The 20,259-nt window shown below is 40.1% G+C and overlaps 1 protein-coding gene across 2 annotated transcripts in view; it reads left to right on the forward strand.

Annotated features, from left to right (window-relative positions):
* The first annotated feature begins 1,799 nt into the window (after window positions 1–1,799).
* The window catches only part of grin2bb (glutamate receptor, ionotropic, N-methyl D-aspartate 2B, genome duplicate b), a 42,670-nt gene continuing 24,210 nt past the window's right edge, over window positions 1,800–20,259 (forward strand). For both annotated transcript variants that reach the window (XM_010770586.1, XM_010770587.1), the window contains exons 1-5: window positions 1,800–1,947; window positions 4,178–4,448; window positions 6,850–7,042; window positions 17,940–18,054; window positions 18,592–18,782. In XM_010770586.1, the coding sequence (XP_010768888.1) occupies window positions 1,816–1,947; window positions 4,178–4,448; window positions 6,850–7,042; window positions 17,940–18,054; window positions 18,592–18,782 (902 nt within the window). In that variant the 5' untranslated portion in view covers window positions 1,800–1,815. The remainder of the gene's footprint in view (window positions 1,948–4,177; window positions 4,449–6,849; window positions 7,043–17,939; window positions 18,055–18,591; window positions 18,783–20,259) is intronic.

Raw genomic sequence — 20,259 nt, forward strand, 5'->3', positions numbered from 1 at the left:
TAAATGCACGCCCTAGAATGCTATTACATTTAACTAAGATGCTTAATGTGGTCAACCTGCTAAACATCTGCATGTTATCATTGTCATTGTGAACATGGTAGCAGGCTGTCATTTGCATTTAGCCCAAAAAACAGCTTGGCCTATTTACCTCCTTAAATAACTGCTAGCTCGGCTGTAGACTCCTCACAGTGGAAATCGCGCAGCTAGCTGCTTGCCTGATAAAGACATCTCAACATGTGTAATCAGGCTAACTACGTCCTGCAGCTCTGATTATTGAACACACAATCATGAGAGTGGTGTTGATCTTCTCATTTGATTAGAACAACTGGCATCCACTAAGGCACAAATGAACAATAATCACAAAGACTTTCTCAGATGTTCTTTTATGTATGAGACCAATGTTCGAAAACAAGAGCACAAACCAAGAGGACAATACTATAGAACACAATTGATTCATCAAATACGTAAACACATAAACTGCTAACACTGTCCAAGAAATAGGATTTAAGTCTCAAACGAAGACACAGCATCAGACTTTCATAAACACAATATATATTTGTTCAGCCAGTACACAGAAGTCCAGAATGAGTGTGTGTTGGGTCCGTTGAGGAAAGGTGTGTAACAGGGCAAGCTTGACTCTAGCATTTGTTACACAGTGCTGATACAATTCAATATATATTGATTATTACTGAACTAAGATAAGATAAGAGGTGCTTTATTGATCCCAAATTGTGACATTTTTGCGTTGCAGCAACATGAAAAACAAAACAAGGCATTGCACAAAAGTAGAAATTAAAGAGTAGAAATAAACAATTCTAGAAATTAAACATCTCAAAATAGAATTAAAACAGCATTAAAAAGTAGAACATATACAGTAGTAGACTGTGAAGATACAACATCTATAAACTCTGACAATAAAACACTATTGAAGAGCTTTAGACACAATATAAAGCAGGATATTATTTACATTAAGTGTGTTAAATTAAATATAAATGTGAATTGTACAGTGTGTCCAGTTATCCAGAGAACTATTTATTTGATGTCAACATATACTTTACTAAAGAGTGAGAGGAATCCACTTTGCAGCATGACCCACCACCTCCAGTCGTCTCAGTCACCGCTCAACTCCCTTTTTCCCACACAGAGGACCCCAGACATGATGCTGTTCTTATTACAGCCCCTCTGCCATGGCCCCTCCAGTCCCTAACACTCGTGAATAATCTGTCTTGACTCCTGTGTCCTGATGAGTTTTACACGGTTTGACCAACCTGCCCTTGGCCAATCGCATCAGACTCCTGGAGCGCCAAGAGCTCTTTTGACTTCTTCCTCTCTCCTTGGAGAAACACGTTAGGACAAAGACGTCTGTCCACACATTTGATGCTTTCATTAAATATCATTGAACCAGGTCGCCATCTTACCTGTCGTGCTCTCCGCAGCGTACTAAATGTGCAATCAACGCTTTGATAGGGATCCTTGATAATGAATGAGTCACCTTGTTTGTGTTTTGAATATTTATAACTAGGGGAAACCAATCCTCTTTAACATTGCACAGAAAAGTAAAAACATCATAAATACAGGAGGATAAATACAGTACATAAAAAGTCATACTTTTGCCCCTTCTTTAGTGAAGTTGCAGCACATTCATATTAAGCTCCCAGCTATAAACAGGAATATATTTGTTTGAGAGGCGTGTGAAAGCTGGACACGCTCCACAATAATCGCTGCCCTACCTTCCAGTTTCTCTCTCGTGCTGAGTGACTCATGACATCGTTTGCTGATTGGCTCCTTTTCTTTGGTTTCCAGGACGACAACTCCATGTTTTTCCAGTTCGGTCCGTCCATCGAGCAGCAGGCCTCCGTCATGTTGAACATCATGGAGGAGTATGACTGGTACATCTTCTCCATTGTCACCACGTACTACCCTGGCTACCAGGACTTTGTCAACAAGGTAATAAACACAGATACAGACACACAGGTAACATACAGCTTGCTCTGTAAACAGCAGGACTATACCGAAGCGTTCAGGCGTCTTTATTAACAGGCCGTCAGCAATCTAACAAAACTGAGAGGTATATTTGTTGAAGATAGTTCATTTAATAAAAAGACTGATTTAATCCATTGCATCCCTTTATTCAAATGAAGCATGTTGTTCAAGGACTTCATTTCTTTTTATTTTTTAGGCGAATGATGTCATGAAGAAGATAGACCTTTTATTTGAAAACTGCTTAATAAAAGCTTTAAATGTAAAAAAAGACATTTGGCAGTCTGGTTGTATTGTATACTTAATGGGTATTTATCTCAGTAGGTGTGTATGCACTACCTAATATACCACTAAAAGAACAATGAAGCTGAAAGAATACTTCATGTTGGTATAAATGTATCTCTCACATAAAAGCGGACTCCAGAAGCAGCAGGAGTCTTATTATAAAGCTAGTGACAGTACACTTTTTCAACCATTGATTCAAAGGAGAAATTCACTTTTGCACTGAGTACCAGACCCATCATGTATTATTACCTTTGTCTTTCGGGACCCATTATAAAACAAATATTGCGGTTTGTCATATTGTGTTCTTATCCTTTCATGAGACCTGCTGCTTTCAGTATTCTGCTCAAATGCATCAAATTTCTCTTTTTCATTGCTCATGAAAAAAGAAACTACCTTTTTCTTTTTTTTATTGAACAAATTGAACGTTGGACTGAACATAAACGGCACCAATAGAAAAAGAGAAATACTGCCATTTAAAACCTTTACTAGTACTCCTTTTCAACGAGCTAAAAAACAATAGTTAATAGAGTCGATCAATAGAGTGCGATATTGCCGTATTTTACATTGCGTAGTAGTAGGGTTGTTATATTATACTTATACTCTATTATAAGCAGAATGACTGTTTAAATTTGCTTTAATTTAAAGAAAATGTAATTAAGTAATGTATTGAACATGCTGTAGTACTGCTAACATGTACATTCACATGTTTTAATGATATAATATGACAGTTACATGCTGATTATAAAATAATTGTGTTCTAATTCCTTTAAGGGTTATATTTTTATCTAATTATAATAACTATATTATTAATAGCCAGGCACTATGTATTGTACAGCTGGTGAAACGATCCTTACAAATGCTACTTTTTCCAAGGACATGATTTTCTGGTTTTTAGCCAAAATAATGTCAAGCTTTTAAAAGTGATAAGGTTTGGCAGAGTGTGATGTAAGTGGGTAGCGACTTCCATTTTCCGATTGCTTTAATGTGAAAGGCAGATTGGCCGAGCATGTCTTTTTGAATGCGGCCCCTCAGTGAGGAGTCCTTATCTTCAGGGCTCTGAGCAGACTCTTTAAAGGGGACGGCATGAGACCCTGAATAACTTTGAACATCAGACACACACCGGAACAGAATAAAGTTATGGAAAGTCAGCTAATCATATTTCTCTTCTCTGAACAAATGTAGAGGGTTTTAAAGAGAGAAAATGGCATATATGAATCTAAAGGAAGGTTATGAATCAGGATATTTAGTGCCTATTGTTTATGAACTACATTGAATGTATATAATGTTTAGTCTCATATTGCCTTTTTTTTAAGAGTTTACTGTTCCTATTGTATATCTATATTTAACAACTCAAAGCCCCAATGAATTGAGCAACAAGAAAAGCTCCAGTGCCAAAATCCCATTCTACCGTCTCTCCTCTCGAGCAAAAATCAGACACAGCTAAGAGATTCAATGTTCCTTTTTCTTCTTTCAATACAGAGGAAAATAATAGTTATAATGGGAAAGGCTGCTCTGGGTCTGCCTGTTACTCAACCTCTATGATTCCCTTTCAATTGATTACCTCAAGGAACGGCTATTACTCTCTTTCTGAAACAAAAACAAGTCTTTCATCTTAATGCCATGTCCCAATGTAGCTTCCTTAATACTTCAAATCACTCCTTGCTGCATATAATCTATTAACCCTGTGGTGTCGTGCTCGGGGAGAATACAAAAGTCACGATTTTCATGAGAGCTTCCACTACCTAACATCACTCTTGTCCTACTCCCAGGAGATGTGTAAAGACAGAACAGTTTTGCAATGTGGGATCTGGAGGAGGAGAAATATCAGTCAATTTTGTTCCAGTATCTCTCTTAACAACTTGACTGTATGTGAGCAGCCCACGCTTTTTCTAAATCTCCCTTTCCTATCTAGGTCCGAAGCACCATCGATAACAGCTTTGTGGGCTGGGAGCTGGAAGAAGTGTTCTTGCTGGACATGTCATTGGAAGACGGAGACTCCAAGATCCAGAACCAGCTGAAGAAACTGCAGAGTCCGGTGATCCTGCTCTACTGCACCAAGGAGGAGGCCAGCACCATCTTCGAGGTGGCTCACTCTGTGGGCCTCACAGGGTATGGCTTCACCTGGATCGTGCCCTCGCTGGTGGCTGGAGACGCAGACATCATCCCCGACGTCTTCCCCACAGGTAACCACAAACACCAGCGGCCCGCTTCACGAAGATAGACGGTGACTGTGGCATTGATCCACCTGCTGAGTCAGACCCTAGATAGATGACATGGTTTATTCAAAGGAACCCCATCAACTGAGGCTGTGGCAGTTACCTAATCTTTCAGAGGTCCACAGTCAATATGTAACACATTACAATTGAAATTCAATTCAAAGCCAGTCAACACCGTACATGCAATTGAGTAAAGAAGAATACTAATCATAATCCATATAGATGATGTAAATGAGAACCATACAACTCTTATGAAACAGAAACATTAAAAACACGCACAAAGTTATGTCTTCTACTTCTCAGTCTGTTATCTGCATGCGCATTATTGCTTCCCTCTAAATGATCTTTTAAAGGAAAAAAAAGATCAAAACAGATATGAATCTGTTGCACAAAGCGGACTATTTCTTACCTGATCTTTAGTAGGACGAATGTACTTTTCTTTGTATTCTCTGCCAATTTAAAACCATATAAGACATTATTGAAACACTTCAGACGTAGAGCTGAGACGGGGCAGGGCTTCTGCTTACTAGTCATTAAGGCTAGTGAGGTTTGTTTCCAAGGGGATACTGCAGACTCTGGAAACTATTTCCCTCCTTTGTGCTCACATTGTTAGCAAACGTCAAATTAAAATAAATGTTTTTTCTTTTATATTTTGTTCATCAGGTGTCCCTTATTGTTACGTTGGAGACATGGCTCTCGTGTGAGCCTGGGGGCATGGTGGATGCTCTTATGGAATACGAAAAAAGTCTCAAAGAATTCTTGTTAAAACAAGCCCAACACAAAAGACCAGCATATACTATACGTTCTTAACATTTAATGGTTTAAATAGAGATACTCTCTTACCGTTGCTGACATAACAAATGCAGGTAATTAAGGCTTTTGCAGAGAGGAGCTCATTAGGTGCCTCATGTCAAAGTTTAAACATTAAGTAACTATTGCCAAATTAATTATGATGCATCTTTTTTAATTATAGCGTAAACAACACCAAAACAACTAACTCTCGCTCTCTCTTTTTCTCCCTCTCTCTTTCTCTCTCCTCAATCAATGGTGTTATTAGCAGTTTTTAAAACACCACTTGACTTGACTGGATAAGATGAACATCCTCAGAGGGATTTTTCCAGGGTTTGTTTGTCCTAAAACATGCCCTGAAAGTCATACAGAATATATGTAATCAAACTGCAGCTCTGGTGCCCTCTTGATGCTCTGTGCCATTAAGCATCCTTTTTAAACTGTGAACATCCTACCCAGGGCACAGGATGTAAAGCACTCTTACATTTTGGAGTGGTTGAAATGCTTCCTGTTTATCCTCTGCTTCCTTGCTGTAGAGCTAAACACTGCAATCTGTATTACAATATTAAGTTTTCCAAAAGCTTCATATTGAAATGTGGGCACAAGTGACAGATGGGCTGGTTTGCATATATGCAAATGTCCTCATTGTCTATGTGCACTACACTGGGCAAGTCAGAGATAAGGTGCATACCGATTTCTGTTAACCTCAGGTGAATGACTTTTAGGGGGTCATATCTGTTCATTTTATATCGTTTTATCGTGCAATTTCTTACAAAGACATGAGATAATAATGACGGAAAAGCTTTATTTTTATAGTGTGGCCATCAGCTGTGAGCCGGCCTTACCAGAGACATTATGAGCGTCTTAATGGTACTATTCAGAAAATATCTCTGAACCCCTTTGTCATTTTACTGTAGCTTTCCCTCACACCTTCATCTTCACCAAGCATGTCTGAAGCGTTTACTTTGACTCCTGTATTTCCACATTTTAACTTGTGTGTGAAACCAGTAACAACACCAAGGCTGTCTGAACATGCAGCTTTGCCTTTTTTCCAAAAGATGTTCTGTTTAATGTTTCAAATGTGAACACATAATCCAAACCAGCCACACAAACTGACCTGAGCGTGCAGTTGTTCATGGGTGTAAGAAACGGATGCTGACATGTGATAGCCAGCAGTTCCTCATGCTTGGAAAGCCAAGCATAACAAAATGAGCTGAGGGATGTTGGTGGTCTCCACTGACGCTCACATTCAGCAGCTTGTTTTCATGCCATTTCAACCTGTAAGACCTACTGTAAGTAACACTTTGACTGTGGCTTGTATAAAATTAAGATATCTTAGGTATGACTGCCCTCATGATTTGGTCCCAGTGTTTTGCCACTTTTCAGCCTCTTATAAAAGGCTTTCATTTATTTTCCCCCTCCAGCATTTTTTTATCGCACTCTGTCTGCCTTTTTGTAACCTCACTCTCTTCTCTCCCCCCTCTCCTTTTCATCTTTCTCCATATTTCTTTCTTTTCCCACTTTCCATTCATCCTTTTTCTCTCACCTCTCTCTACATCCCTCTCTCTCTCTATCCCAGGGCTTATCTCTGTGTCATATGACGAATGGGACTACAACATCGAGGCCAGGGTACGTGATGCAGTGGCTGTCATCGCAACGGCGACCTCCACCATGATGCTGGACCGGGGGCCGCACACCCTGCAGAAGTCCAGCTGCCTCGGGACTCCGGACAAAAAGGGCTCCAACACTGGCCACTCCAAGGAAATACTGAAGTGAGTTAATGCAGCGGGGAGGGGGCGGTCGGAGGGAATTAGGAGGGGGGAGGGGCGGGGGTAGAAAGATACAAATATTAGTGATGAACACTGAACATGTGTAAGTAAAATCACACACCTGAATAGCTTCTGTCCAATCATATATCACCAACTGTTACCAGCCATGACAGGGCTGTCACATCTTTAGATTTCTCTACATGCTGAAGCGTTGCATTCTTGTTTTGGAATTTGCAACAGGAAAAGGAGCAGAGACTCTACCTCTGCTTTTTCCTGGCAATGAGTGAAATCCAGAGTGTTTCAACACTTGCTGACCATACTTTGGAAGTGCATTGTATGACCAATATCTTAGACCTTCCACTCTCAATTGTGATCCCACTTTCGTTTTGTGTTTTCTTGAGAAGAAAAAGCTTAACTAAAATCAAGCAATTTAATTGTATTATATAGATTCAGGTAAGTTTTAGACTTAAGTAAAAACAATTTTTTTCACTTACTTTATTTAGTAAGGTTACATGCTACTTATGATAAATAAGTATTAGCTTACACTAGCTTCATCCAGTTGATAAACTCTGCTAGTGACAGTTGTCAAACCCAGAGAAGCTGCTTTGTTTAATACATTGACCCATTGTTTGAGAATGACTGTGAAATACTGGAACACGTTTGTTTTAATTCACACTTTCAGCACATATCTTTTGTCTGTTGGGGTTGTCACTTCAAATACACGAGCTGTGCTTCTGATTAAATACTACTTTAAGTGTTTACCTGGTAAAGGAAAGACATTCTTACTTTGCTGGGAAAACATGGCTAATGAAAAAGCAATACACCATGTTAACCTAATGGTTATCTGCTTTATAATATATTTTTGCTACAATAATGAAAACAACAAGAATGGCTGAATGTATTTATATGAGTCAGAGCCAAGGGATTCTGCTGGTAAAATCACAGGAAGAAAATGTGTGGTTTGGTTTTCTGTGGCTGAAACACAGTAGAAAATATGACGATAAATCCAGCAGACGGGCAGTACAACATAGACTGGAGATACACACAGAAAAGACAACACGTTCCCTAAGGGGAACCACTATCTGTTTAATTAGCCAATAAAAACATGAGATGAACAGGGACATTAGGCCTCAGACTTATTACAACACTTTGTATTATCTTTAGCTTAACCCACAGCCATCTTTTCCTCTTCCTCTGAACTTCCTTGTTTTCGCTTTTTGGCACATTACAGAACAAGCAGGAGCATTGGTATTCAATAATTAATCCCCATTTAACTTCATAGGGCAGGCTTTTACAGTGCACATTGATCAGCAATTCCACAGTTAATTGAATGCTCGGGGACATCTGGATTAATCAAAAAAGAGCCAAAGAACAAGAGTGGAGTTATAGCGAGCCCACAGAAGCACACATGCAAACACACATGTTGTTATAGCATGACATTTTACTGCTCTTCAGGGTTTAATCTAATAAAGGCTTAGAGTTACTGATGTCGTTCCTTATTAGATGTTGTTCAGCCTTACACAACTACGTGCCTGCCTGCCTGTCATCCCTCTGTTTTCCTTATACTTAACATTTTCTCTGCTTTTGTTTGTTTGTCTCACTGTCAGTTTGAATTTGAGGAATATAAAGAACTAGGGAAATATTATACAACCTCCCCTGGCACTGCTGCATTCATCTCCAGGTTGAGGTTGATGTATTACTGTAGATTTGGGTCTCATTTACCCATGTTTCTGTTTTTAATATCAGGGGCACTTATCCGTGCTGTGGAGCAATCCGCCACCAACACACCTGAGAAAACAATAACACCACAGCCATGAATATTTCAGCCCCCAAAGGGCGCTATCAGACACAGGGTTAGCTCTCAATCATCCGTCAGGCACACACCTGGGACGGTGTGTGTGTGAGTGCGTGAGCATGTGTGCGTATGTGTGCGTGTGTGTGTGTTCGTGTTCGTTCCAACAAACCATCCAATTTTTCTCCATTTGACTGAGCAAAAGTAGAGACTCTGGATTGGTGGGTTTTGGTGGTAACCCTAGAGACCTGAAACACACACACACAATTCCACCTATTCCATCCCCTCACCCCCAGAGACAAAAGCAATAATAAGGCCATATGTCTCTGCGTGGTCCTGTATCGCTGGGGGCCACAGTGGGCTGCATGCATGCTGGGTAAGCGTGCCATCCTGTCAGCGCTGATGGACAGGAGAGATGGGAGGCCCCAGTGAGTCACGCTCTCAAATTTGTTTAGGGGCTGCTTGACCTTATGGGGCACACACACGGAAACACGCATACTGTATATAAATACATGCATGAACCGAAAACTCTCGCAACACAAATAAGTAAACACACACACACGCATAGCTCTAGAGGCCATCCATTGTATTTCCTGCCAGACGGAGAGGACAGGAACGACTGGGTAATGAGAAAATGTGCTCCAAGTGGTTTTGGTTCAGGCACTCAGGGGTTGTATGTTGCAGGGGAAGTTTCTTTTTCTTTTTTTGAATCTGTCTGTGCGCTTGCGTTCGAATTGCCTCTCAAATCCCTGTGCTGATTGAAATGCCGCACAGGTAGATATGATGCAAGTGATGATTAATAACTTGAAGTGAGATTACTTTCATCTGATCTGACGCTTGTCTTCATGTCTTTGGGCCGGCTGCAGTCCGAGACGTACACTAGAGCTCAGTGAGAAATATTCGTCTGCAGGCCAACTGACCCGTGTGCTGCCTCATGCATGTTGTTCTCATTCTGTCTCACCTTTAAAGTAGATGGTGTTATTACATTTCTTAATGGGCTCAATGAAAGTGTTGGTCTTATAAATCTTTGCACAGTTTTTTAGATGTCAAGAAGGCAATTTCATGGCGCTTTTGGACATTGAGTGAACAAATTACGTATTTTTTATAGACCCTTTCTTTCCCTGGAGGTGTGACAGAAATGTACACGTTTCTGGCTCTGCAATGCTCTTACAGCAGTCCATTCTCACTGTAAAGCACTTTCAATTATATTAAATGAAGCTAGAACCTTTAATCAGAACGAAATGTTGGCACAAATCCTAATTTCCTATATATACACATACATTGTAAAGATGGAAGATTATTGTATTTAATAACAGGGTTACTTTTATTTACCTCATTTCACTCATCTGTGTCCTTTACCTTATTCCTGTGTGTATCAATTGCCGTTGATATAACCAATCAATATTTCATATGGCCTTTTAGTTATTGGATCTGTGACCAACATCCCACATCTGTTTAAAGTTCAGTGCTGTGACGAGATTATAACATGTTTCAGTGTTACCGCAAGTACATAAATGTGTCACGGCTGGAGGGCAAGGTACACAGGACCCAAATGCAGAATATCCAAATTCAAATAGTTTTATTGCGGAACGAGCAACCAAGTAAAATCAGACATGGCAAAACAAAAAAATCCCTCTGCACAAAAACCTTCTAACAACATCAATAATCCCACAAAGACCAACAGAAAAACCAGAGCCTAAATGCACACAAACTAATCAACTGAACAAGACACAGGTGAGAGGGGAGGAGACAACACCGGGCACCAGGTGCACACAATCAGCAGAAACAGACAAGATGGGAGGGGAAACACAGACAGGAAACCAAAGACAGAACCAGACATGACAAAAACACAACACAGACAGATCGTAACAAAATGTACTTTTTTTTTTTTACTTCCATCAATTTTCATTTGAGTTTTTTAAGCCACTAAGTTTTCTTAGTGTAGTAACTTAACACACATAAAGTCATTTATAAACAGTAAATAATTTGGCTCTTGTTGAACTTTGATGAACACGAGGGAAAGGGCTCTGTTGAATCCAGGTTTCTAAAGACTTGGGGGGTATACTACGAAGCAGGATTTTCGGTTAGCCGGCTAACTTCAGGGAAAACTCTGGGTTTCCGGTCCTACGAAGCTGGTTCTCTTTTTAGCAGGCTAGATCTCCATGGTAACTTATGCTGCGCGGCTAATCTGCCCCGGAGCAGGTTAGGTTGCAGGCTAAGAGCTCAACTCAGTGAAAGCACTGCCTGCTGACCAATCAGAGCTCAGTGTGCAGAGTTTAAAGGTTTAAAGCGATGAAGTCATATTACAGGAGAAAGGAAATACAGAAAAGCTGCCGTTGCAGGAAAGACGGCCGGCAAAAATCACCGACTGTGTGAACGTGAACATTAATAGAATCTTCAGAGCAATCTGACTATTATAACGTTAGCGTTAAGAAAGCTTACTTAAATATCTGCGCAACATAAGTAACCGGATCAGAGTAACATTAGGCTAGGTACAGTCCGCGTCACTGTGAGTGCAGACGTTGATGTGTCCCATTATCATTCATATCACATCATAATGTATATATTTCCTTATCTGAGTCAGCTGAGCCGTATCTGGCCGTGCAAGACTTACAGTGTCACATACTGTATGCAGAAGTATTATTTTAAGCAACACATTAAGTTGACGAAACACTCGAGACAAATGTAGCCTAATTAAAGTCAGATCCACTCGTGTCTTGGACGGGGCAGTGATATCATAAACCTGTTAATGTACGAATTCAAACACTTTTTCTTTTACCAGCTGTATTCACCTTGCAGGTGCAACTATGTGGCTTTTATCATGGACACAGTGTTTAAGTCATGGATGTTTAAAGTTTAACTTCTTCATATGTCTAATATTATAGTTGACTTTTCATTCTGGAAGTATGACGCTGCGCTGTCAGTATGCTTCTCCATGTTTGTGATTGGTCGAATGCTCCAAATACCACCCCTTTCATGTGAACACGCACCTAACTAGATAGGACACGGCTGGCTTGAGCGATCCACTTGATAACCCGCATCGTAGTACCGTTTAGCGAGAGCTCGTATGTTTTGGATTAGGCCAACCGGCTAACTCAAACATATCCAGGTTAGGTTGAACCAGCTTCGTAGTACAGGCCTCTGGTGTCAGGTGTGTGTAGCAAATAGTAAAAGGAAACAATGTCAACAAACTCACAAAATATATTATAAGGGGATCATCAGAGGCAGAACATACATTTTTTTCTTCTATCATTCAAAACAATAACAAAGACAGAATTTGGTTGCGTGGGATCACGGGAGTGTGTCGTTGCTCTCGGCTTCTCCCTGTTAGGATTTCTTTATTTTTCATTCTTCAGGAGGGTTTTACAGAGAACCAAAGTATCCCTATATGTCTCCTCGTCTCCAAAATAAATTAACATAGTTCTTGAAACTGTTAAAAACAATTACTTAAACAGTTTCATGTACAAACGTCTGATAAAGTTTATGGAGAGAAAGACTGCAGGCAACCAACGTTTGCTCAGCTTATTTCTCGGATAATATATATACTCTAAAACAACCAGTGTGTTGTGTATATTGCAGTATTTTAAAATTGTTATATTTTAATGATGTAAAACTGACATTGGTCTGTTTTTTTGTAGACCTTGTATTGGGTACAAGTTACTTATTTTACATTTTTAAATAAGCAAATTACAATTGTCAATCAGGAACAGGTTGTTTGAGTTTCTCTTTAGCGTTGAAGTATGCATTTGCAAGTCACAATTAAAATAAAATCTTCACATAAATTATTAAAAAGCTTTTCAGTCTAACCCTGTCCAAAAATACCTTCTCTCCAAAAAGACATCTTAGTAAAGTGCTGTTAAAGAAAGATCCATGTTACCTTGAAACAATATCTGATGATTTTTCCTGAGATAAGAGACGACCACTAGAAACATTTGAATGTAAGTTTTGCAGACTGTGGAAGGTCAGTGTCCTTGTCTGTTAATTCCTTGTTCGCATTTTAAATGAGAGAAGGGGGTCTCTGATTCACTTCTCTCTCTCCAGACTCCACAGAGCGTCTGATGTCTCCTGCTCCACAGGGGGCCTCAAGGCTCAGATCACATGGCGCTCCTCTGGACTCACTTATTAAAGGCTGCAGCTCAAAGACACTCAGAGCCTCACATCTCTCCTATGAGTTGTCCACATCACCCTCTATTCATGCTGACAGAGGGGAGCCACCAGCCATAAATGAGTCAATAAATAAACAACACATTTATTCTTTTATTTGTATGGTTTTTTTGTATTCAGTTTCAGTCCCAATAAATAATGTTTGGGGGGATTTTCAAGTAAAAGCCAACAATGCATCTGGGAGAGATGTTAGTTGGTGGCTACTTTGAGTCACTTGGTAAAACAGTTGACTTTGACCAAACTGGCTGTCATTGGACTTTATTTAATGAACACAATGATGAGTCATGCTATACACAATCAGGCTGATGGTTCTTGCTATTTCATTATTCACAACACAAACTATTATTTTATGTTTGAACGTGATAACAATAACAATATTTAATTCTTGAATTATCTCGGTTATCATCCATAACAGTACATTGCAACATCACTAGATGTAGTTCAAAGTAGCCCTGGAGATTCTTTACTTTTCAGATGAAATATGTTTTAGTGAAGCATGTCACGATCCCACCACGCCTGGCTCTGACTCACACACCTCGGTAGAGGAGTAACAGCCGCTGCTTCACAAAAAGCAGAAATTAAAAACAATAAATCTAAGATCTAGCACTGAGGCTTGCAGTGTGAATGTAATTTGTTCTGGAGTGAACCCTGAGTGGCACAGCTCTTACACCGTACGTACTCTTAGCATAATTTAACATATATTTTAAATTCTTTCATATTACAGTCTCCTCACACCGTCCCTGTACCCTACAGGAAATGTAAAGTGCAGAACACATTTCGTCAGGAGTTGGTAACTCTTCAGAGTCAGGTCTTCTGCAGTCATCCCAGGTTATGAGTCATCCACCCATCCATACAGTATATACGTGTGTGTGTGTGTGTGTGTGTGTGTGTGTGTGTGTGTGTGTGTGTGTGTGTGTGTGTGTGTGTGTGTGTGTGTGTGTGTGTGTGTGTGTGTGTGTGTGTGTGTGTGTGTGTGTGTGTGTGTGTGTGTGTGTGCGAGTGCAATCCACAGATTTACTTGCAGTAATGCACATCCTGGATATATATAATTGCATCCCTGTGATGCAGCGACAGAGAATGTGTGACCCTGTACGGCTTCACTCCGAGATAAATTAAATTCATATCAAGTGGTCCTCAAACACATATGACGAGATATTAGAGGCAAGAAGCGGGATTGTGTCCCTGCCATTGATGATTCAGTGTCTCTGTAACTAAAACATCAATTCCCCTCACAGCCAGTGATTAGTTGGGGAACAGTTGGTGAGCCGTGCTGCATATGGCTGTGATGAAGCAGCACGAGGCTCTGCTAGCTGCTCATCACAGTAGTTTTAAGTAGAGAAATTCTGACATGAGAAGGGATCAAATGGCGCATAAAACCTACATCAATAGAACAGGGACACAAAAAGAGAAAAAAGAGCAGCCTCCTCTGCTGTAAATTCACAGCATGCACCAGTCTTTGTGCCGGCACAGGTTAATGTGCAAACGAATCCTATTGATGTGTGATTTGATGCGCTACTCAAAGGTGAGATGGAGAGATTGATCTGAGAGTGAAAGACAGCATGAGGGGAAGTGGGTAAACACTCAGGTTTGGACAGAAAAAAAATACTCCTCTCTGTCAACCAGCCCCTCTGAGGGTGACATTACTGTTCCCATGGCAACGCAGCTGATTGCAGGAAAAATTGCTGTGGTTGTGGGTGCCATGGCAACACATTACATTACGTGTTAAGACCCTCTTTGCATGTGTCCCTATGTTGCCATTTTGCGTAATGCTTACACATGTCAACTCCGTCCCGATGACACACACACACACACACACACACACACACACGCACACACGCACACACGCACACACGCACACACGCACACACGCACACACACACACGAAGTAGAGGCCGCTACTGGTCACAGAAGTCTCCATGGCGACAACAAGTTGGACCTCCTGAGCCTCCACACACACACACACACACACACACACACACACACACACACACACACACACACACACACACACACACACACACACACACACACACACACACACCGCCTTGATCTGTTTGGTTTCCTATTCACACCGAGATTATGTTTGGGAGGCTAATCCCATGTTACACACACATTATAGCACTTACAGTGTGCCAGCCAGTGTGCAGCAATAGGCATTTCATGGAGGCTTGAGGCACATTATTGACTTTCTCAAAGCGTGTGTGAGGCGAGATATAAATATAGTCAAAGACACTCCAGATAGAGTTACTGAATGTCCTAGTAGGAGGTACTTGCGATAAAATCTTGGGTACGTTTCAGGTCGGCTGCTCATCTGAATAGTTTAATTGTCTTTTTTTCACACTGTTGACTTGGCTGGAGATGATGGTGGGTACATTTGACACACTCACATACGCAGCCCCTCACTCCTGAAGTCAGACAAGATATTTATTTCTCCGGTGGATTGTTTCAGAGGCAGAGCGTCTCCATGGTGATTGCAGCCCACAGATCAGGACGGGGAAGAGTGCGGGAAGGAGGCGGCAGCGAGAAAGCGAGATGATTTAAGCTTATCTGCCACTGCTGTACACTTGCTTGTTGACACACATATATGATTGTGTATTCATACAGGCGGGTAATACTCTCTTACCCTAAACCTCTCACTGCTGTCTCTCTCTCTCTCTCTCTGACTGAGACAGCTCCCTCTGCTCCTTCTTGATGTTTATGAGTCTATCAGGTACAATTTGTTTTGCCACCTATCAAAGATGACCTAGCATCTGTACTGTACTAAAGGCTAACTAAGCAACTTTAAACTTTACAACGTTGGAGTTGATCAATGCGGAGTACACCAACCTCCAAAGCAGTGTCCTGCTACTTATATTAGTATTAAAGAGGCACTAGTATTCTAATTTTCAGGTTCATATTTGTCTGCCCCTTCTGTTTACATGCTTTAATGTTAAAACATGTATTTATTTCTCTCATACTGCCTGTGCTGCAGCACCTCTTTTCACCCTCTGTCTGAAACCAGAGCCCAGTCTGCTCTGATGGTTAGCTGGTCGGGCTCTGTTGTGATTGGTCAACTGCTTAGACCCATTAGCCTTGGGGCGGGGGGTTCACCCTTTGCAGACCATTTGCATTCACAAAAGACTACAGGAAAGGGAAAACCCAAAAAGCAAAATAGGGCATTTTAAAAGTAGTATAATAGTAGGAGTAGTACATCATTTTCAACATGTAAACTAATCAAATACAGTATAACAGCTTTCCACTCTATTGATCCACATACAGATCTCGTATTGTGTCACAAAATACATAACAAAACAAACAAGACAAATAATAAAACAATGAAAAACATATATAAAAATCAAGGAAACTGAAAAGTGTTGTGAAGAACAAAAGGAGGTAAATGTTCTAATAAAGTACCAAGATTTATATTTCCACTCAAAGATACATAAAAAAACAACATACATGTAAAAATACATATAAATATATGAAATGTAAAGAGATAATCTAAGATGATCTAAAATAAAAAAATGTTTACAAAGGCATACTGTAAATCCATTGGGCGTCAGATATTATACATATCTGCAGACGTTATTTTCTGAACCACATTTGATAAAAGAACATTACTAGTTTTTCACAACTGAATATTTGACCTGGCATATGAGTCATTGAAAAGACCAGCTGTGTATGGTGTTTTTGAATGTATAAGATAGGGTCCCTGATTGTATGTGTCCGTTTCCTCTTCTCTTCAGTGGGAGGGACTGTTTTAACCGTGAGCTTGTCTTAGAAAAGAATCAGCATCAGAAATCCTTGATTTGTTAAGAAACTGAGAGGAAAAAAGAATATGTATAAAAATAATGGTGAAATTGCAGTTGGTTATATTGCACAAAGTTGTATACTTACAGACAGTGTTATTGCACAACAGGGGTTTTCCAGTCCAGTCTATGTGTGTGGGGGTCTACTAGGGGCCGTGGTGGTGGTGGTGCAGTCTGACCGCTGCAGGAAGGACCTGCGTTATCTCTCTGCGAGACACAGCGGGTGAAGCAGCCTGTCGCTGAAGGAGCTGCTTTAAAGCATCTTATCTTGTGATCACAGATGTGTTTGGTCTAGCTTTGAAGCGCTCTTTAACCCTGTTCTCAGCAGCCAGTCTGGTCGGCTGAAAATTAAGTTCCCATAAACTAAACTTCAATTTAATTTTGAAACGTTTCCAGGTGGCTGGTTTATTTTCGGTGTGAAAGCAAAAGTCAATGTTGACTTATTGTGGATTACGTCTGTATCTTTAATAATGTTTAAATGGAATCATAATGGTTATAATTGAGAGGTTTGATTCTGTAAACTACCTATTCAATTTTTTACCATATGTTTAAAACTGTGACCCCAATCCAGGACAAAATAATTGTCCCTATTCTGAGAATGCAGTTTAGTTGTTTGGGAACATCATTTTATGGGACAGGTTTCCATGCAGGAGCAGCAGCAGCAGAAAAACTCTAAAAATAAAAGCACAAACTTTACCTGCTCAGCACCAAACAGCAAACACAGTTAGAAACTAGCTGGGGAACATTGGCTAGTGGAACATTTAGCAGTTATATTATTATAAATAGTCAAAGGTTTCAGTCAGCAGAACAAATCGGAGCTAACAAAGTCATAATTTGACTCTTAAACAGTAGTATGAAGGGTAGTGTTTCTGCTGGGTGTGATAGATACTTTAGCGATAGTATGTCAATAATATGTTGTTTACAGATTGTTGCGTTGCTGTTGGGAACATTTATATATTTCACCGCAATTTTGAGTATTTGTGGGAGATTTCAATGATGTTTCTTATCCATTATTTATTTGTAATGTTGTGGGTTAGAAATAATGTTAAGAGGCTCAACCCGCTTGATTTCAGATCATAAGACAGATCATCTTCCATCATATTTCTGACTTGTATATTCGAATGTTATATTTATATTTTCCGATTGTCGTTCTCAGGTACCTCATGAATGTGACATTTGAAGGCAGAAACCTGTCATTTAGCGAAAAGGGTCATCAGATGTTTCCCAAACTGGTCATCATTCTTCTCGACAAGGACAGACAATGGGACAGGGTGAGTAACTCCTCTCCTCTCTTTTCCTTATCTTCTTCTTCTTCTTCTTCTTCTTCTTCTTCTTCTTCTTCTTCTTCTTCTTCTTCTTCTTCTTCTTCTTCTTCTTCTTCTTCTTCTTCTTCTTCTTCTTCTTCTTCTTCTTCTTTTTATTTTTATTTTTCTTCTTCTTCTTCTTCTTCTTCTCTCTTTTTGATTTCATTTCCTTCTCTTCTCCTTCTCATCTTGTTTCTTCTCCGTTTCTCTTTTCTACTAGTTTCCTATCCTTCCTATCCTCTTCTTCCTCACCTTCTCCTCTCCTCCTAATTTGCCTCTTCTCTGCTTCTTCTTCTCTCCTAGTGTCAACTTCCTCCTGCGCCTTATTCTGTCCTTCTCTCTTCCTCTAAACTATCTCCTCTCTTTTTCCCCTGCTTGGTATTTTGCCCCTCTGTGTTGTGTCTGTCACTTCTTCACTTGAAGTGTCTCTCTGCCACTTGAAGTCCCTGTTACGGTAGCCCGTAATTAATCACAGTGTCTCCCTCCCACTCTCCTCACATGCAGGTTGGCAAGTGGGAGAGAGGCTCCCTGACGATGAGGTACCATGTGTGGCCTCGCTTCGAGGAGGAGCGGGAGGACCACCTGTCCATCGTGACTCTGGAGGAGGCGCCGTTTGTGATTGTCGAGGACGTGGACCCGCTCAGTGGGACCTGCATGAGGAACACTGTGCCGTGCCGAAAACAGCTAAAACTAACGTGAGAATTAAGACATGATAAACAAAAGTGTGTTCATTTTTTCCCCCTTTTCTTCCTAAAGACATACAGTTCGTGTGTCTGGATTTGTTTTATAATGTGAATGCATTATGCATATTTTAAATTCAAGTGCTAATAATAGAACACTTTTTCTTTATGAAACTAAGAGTGTCAAACATATACAGTACATTATAATCAAAATGGCTGCAATATGAATTTCTGGTATACCCGGTTTTATTTTCAAAGTTGCAAATCACTAGTATAAAAAACACAAAACACACAAAGGCTGCTTAAGTACTCTAACATAATAATTATGTAAACTGTTAATATAACCAAAGGATAATACAAAAATAAAACAATGTTATAATAAAACTTGCCTGTAAAGGTGGAGGTGAATGCTCCCATCCATCATTTATTTGACATTTTTCTTGAATGTTGCCTTTTTTTGTGCGTCTTATGTTTCTTTGCTTATTATTTTCTGTCACTGCTGAATGCTGTAGAGATTTTCCTTTATTTTCTATCCTTGATTTAGAACATTTGAAGCATTTTCCTCATCACACAATCTCCCGGTGTCCTTTGATTACCTCTACCTGCTTCAGTTCTGCTAATTAGATCATTGTCTCTGTCGGTGATGTCCTCCCTCCCTGCCTCTTCACCATCTTGCTATCCACTTCTCCTTGGTGTGCAATAATGGATTGTTTTTCAATGGCCTCCTTTCCCATCACTGGCCTACCTGAAACCTCCTGAGGTTGTCCTACATTTCTGGCTCAGTGCTTTTCATATTGTCTGATCTTCCGCCCCGTTCTTTCTCCTATTGCCCCTTTCGCCTTCTCTCAATCCGTCCGTCTCTTCCATCAGACATTTCATGACATACAGTATTTCAGGAAAAGGCAGCAATATGCCACAAACAATATGTAGGATTTCTCTCAATGAAAAATACTCCATGAGCCAGATGTACAGGGTTTTGCAGATTTGTATTTAGAAGACCAAGCTTTATCATTTCATCTAAAAAAACTGATTTCTCAATGCATTGAAAGATGTACATGCAATAGCCCAGGATGAAACCAAATCCCAAAGATCTTCCCAAGTGTATCCTCAAATATGACTAAGAGAAGCAGCTTATACTCACATCTGAGAAGCTGCAACCTGTAAATATTTGGCCTGGTCGCAAAAAACTACGAAAAGTAACCAATACATGTTTTGAACATATATGTTTTCACTGAGCAGTACCTGGTGTTTTTATTGTATGCCTTAACATAGACATCATGTTCTCGGGTTACTTTTAGTCCATATTTTTTTCTTGAATGAAATATCTCAAAATCATTTAAGGGAATTTATTAAATTTGGAACAAATGTCAACTTGCACTCTAGGCTGAACTGATTAGATTTTGTTGGTCAAAGGTCATTGTGAACTCACACGGCACAATTTGGGCCTCAAGAATTCATAAGCTTATAAACGGGATTCACAACATTTGTACGA

Source organism: Notothenia coriiceps, unplaced genomic scaffold (assembly GCF_000735185.1).
Source record: "Notothenia coriiceps isolate Sejong01 unplaced genomic scaffold, NC01 NC01_scaffold00008977, whole genome shotgun sequence".
In the NCBI taxonomy this organism is placed as follows: domain Eukaryota; kingdom Metazoa; phylum Chordata; class Actinopteri; order Perciformes; family Nototheniidae; genus Notothenia; species Notothenia coriiceps.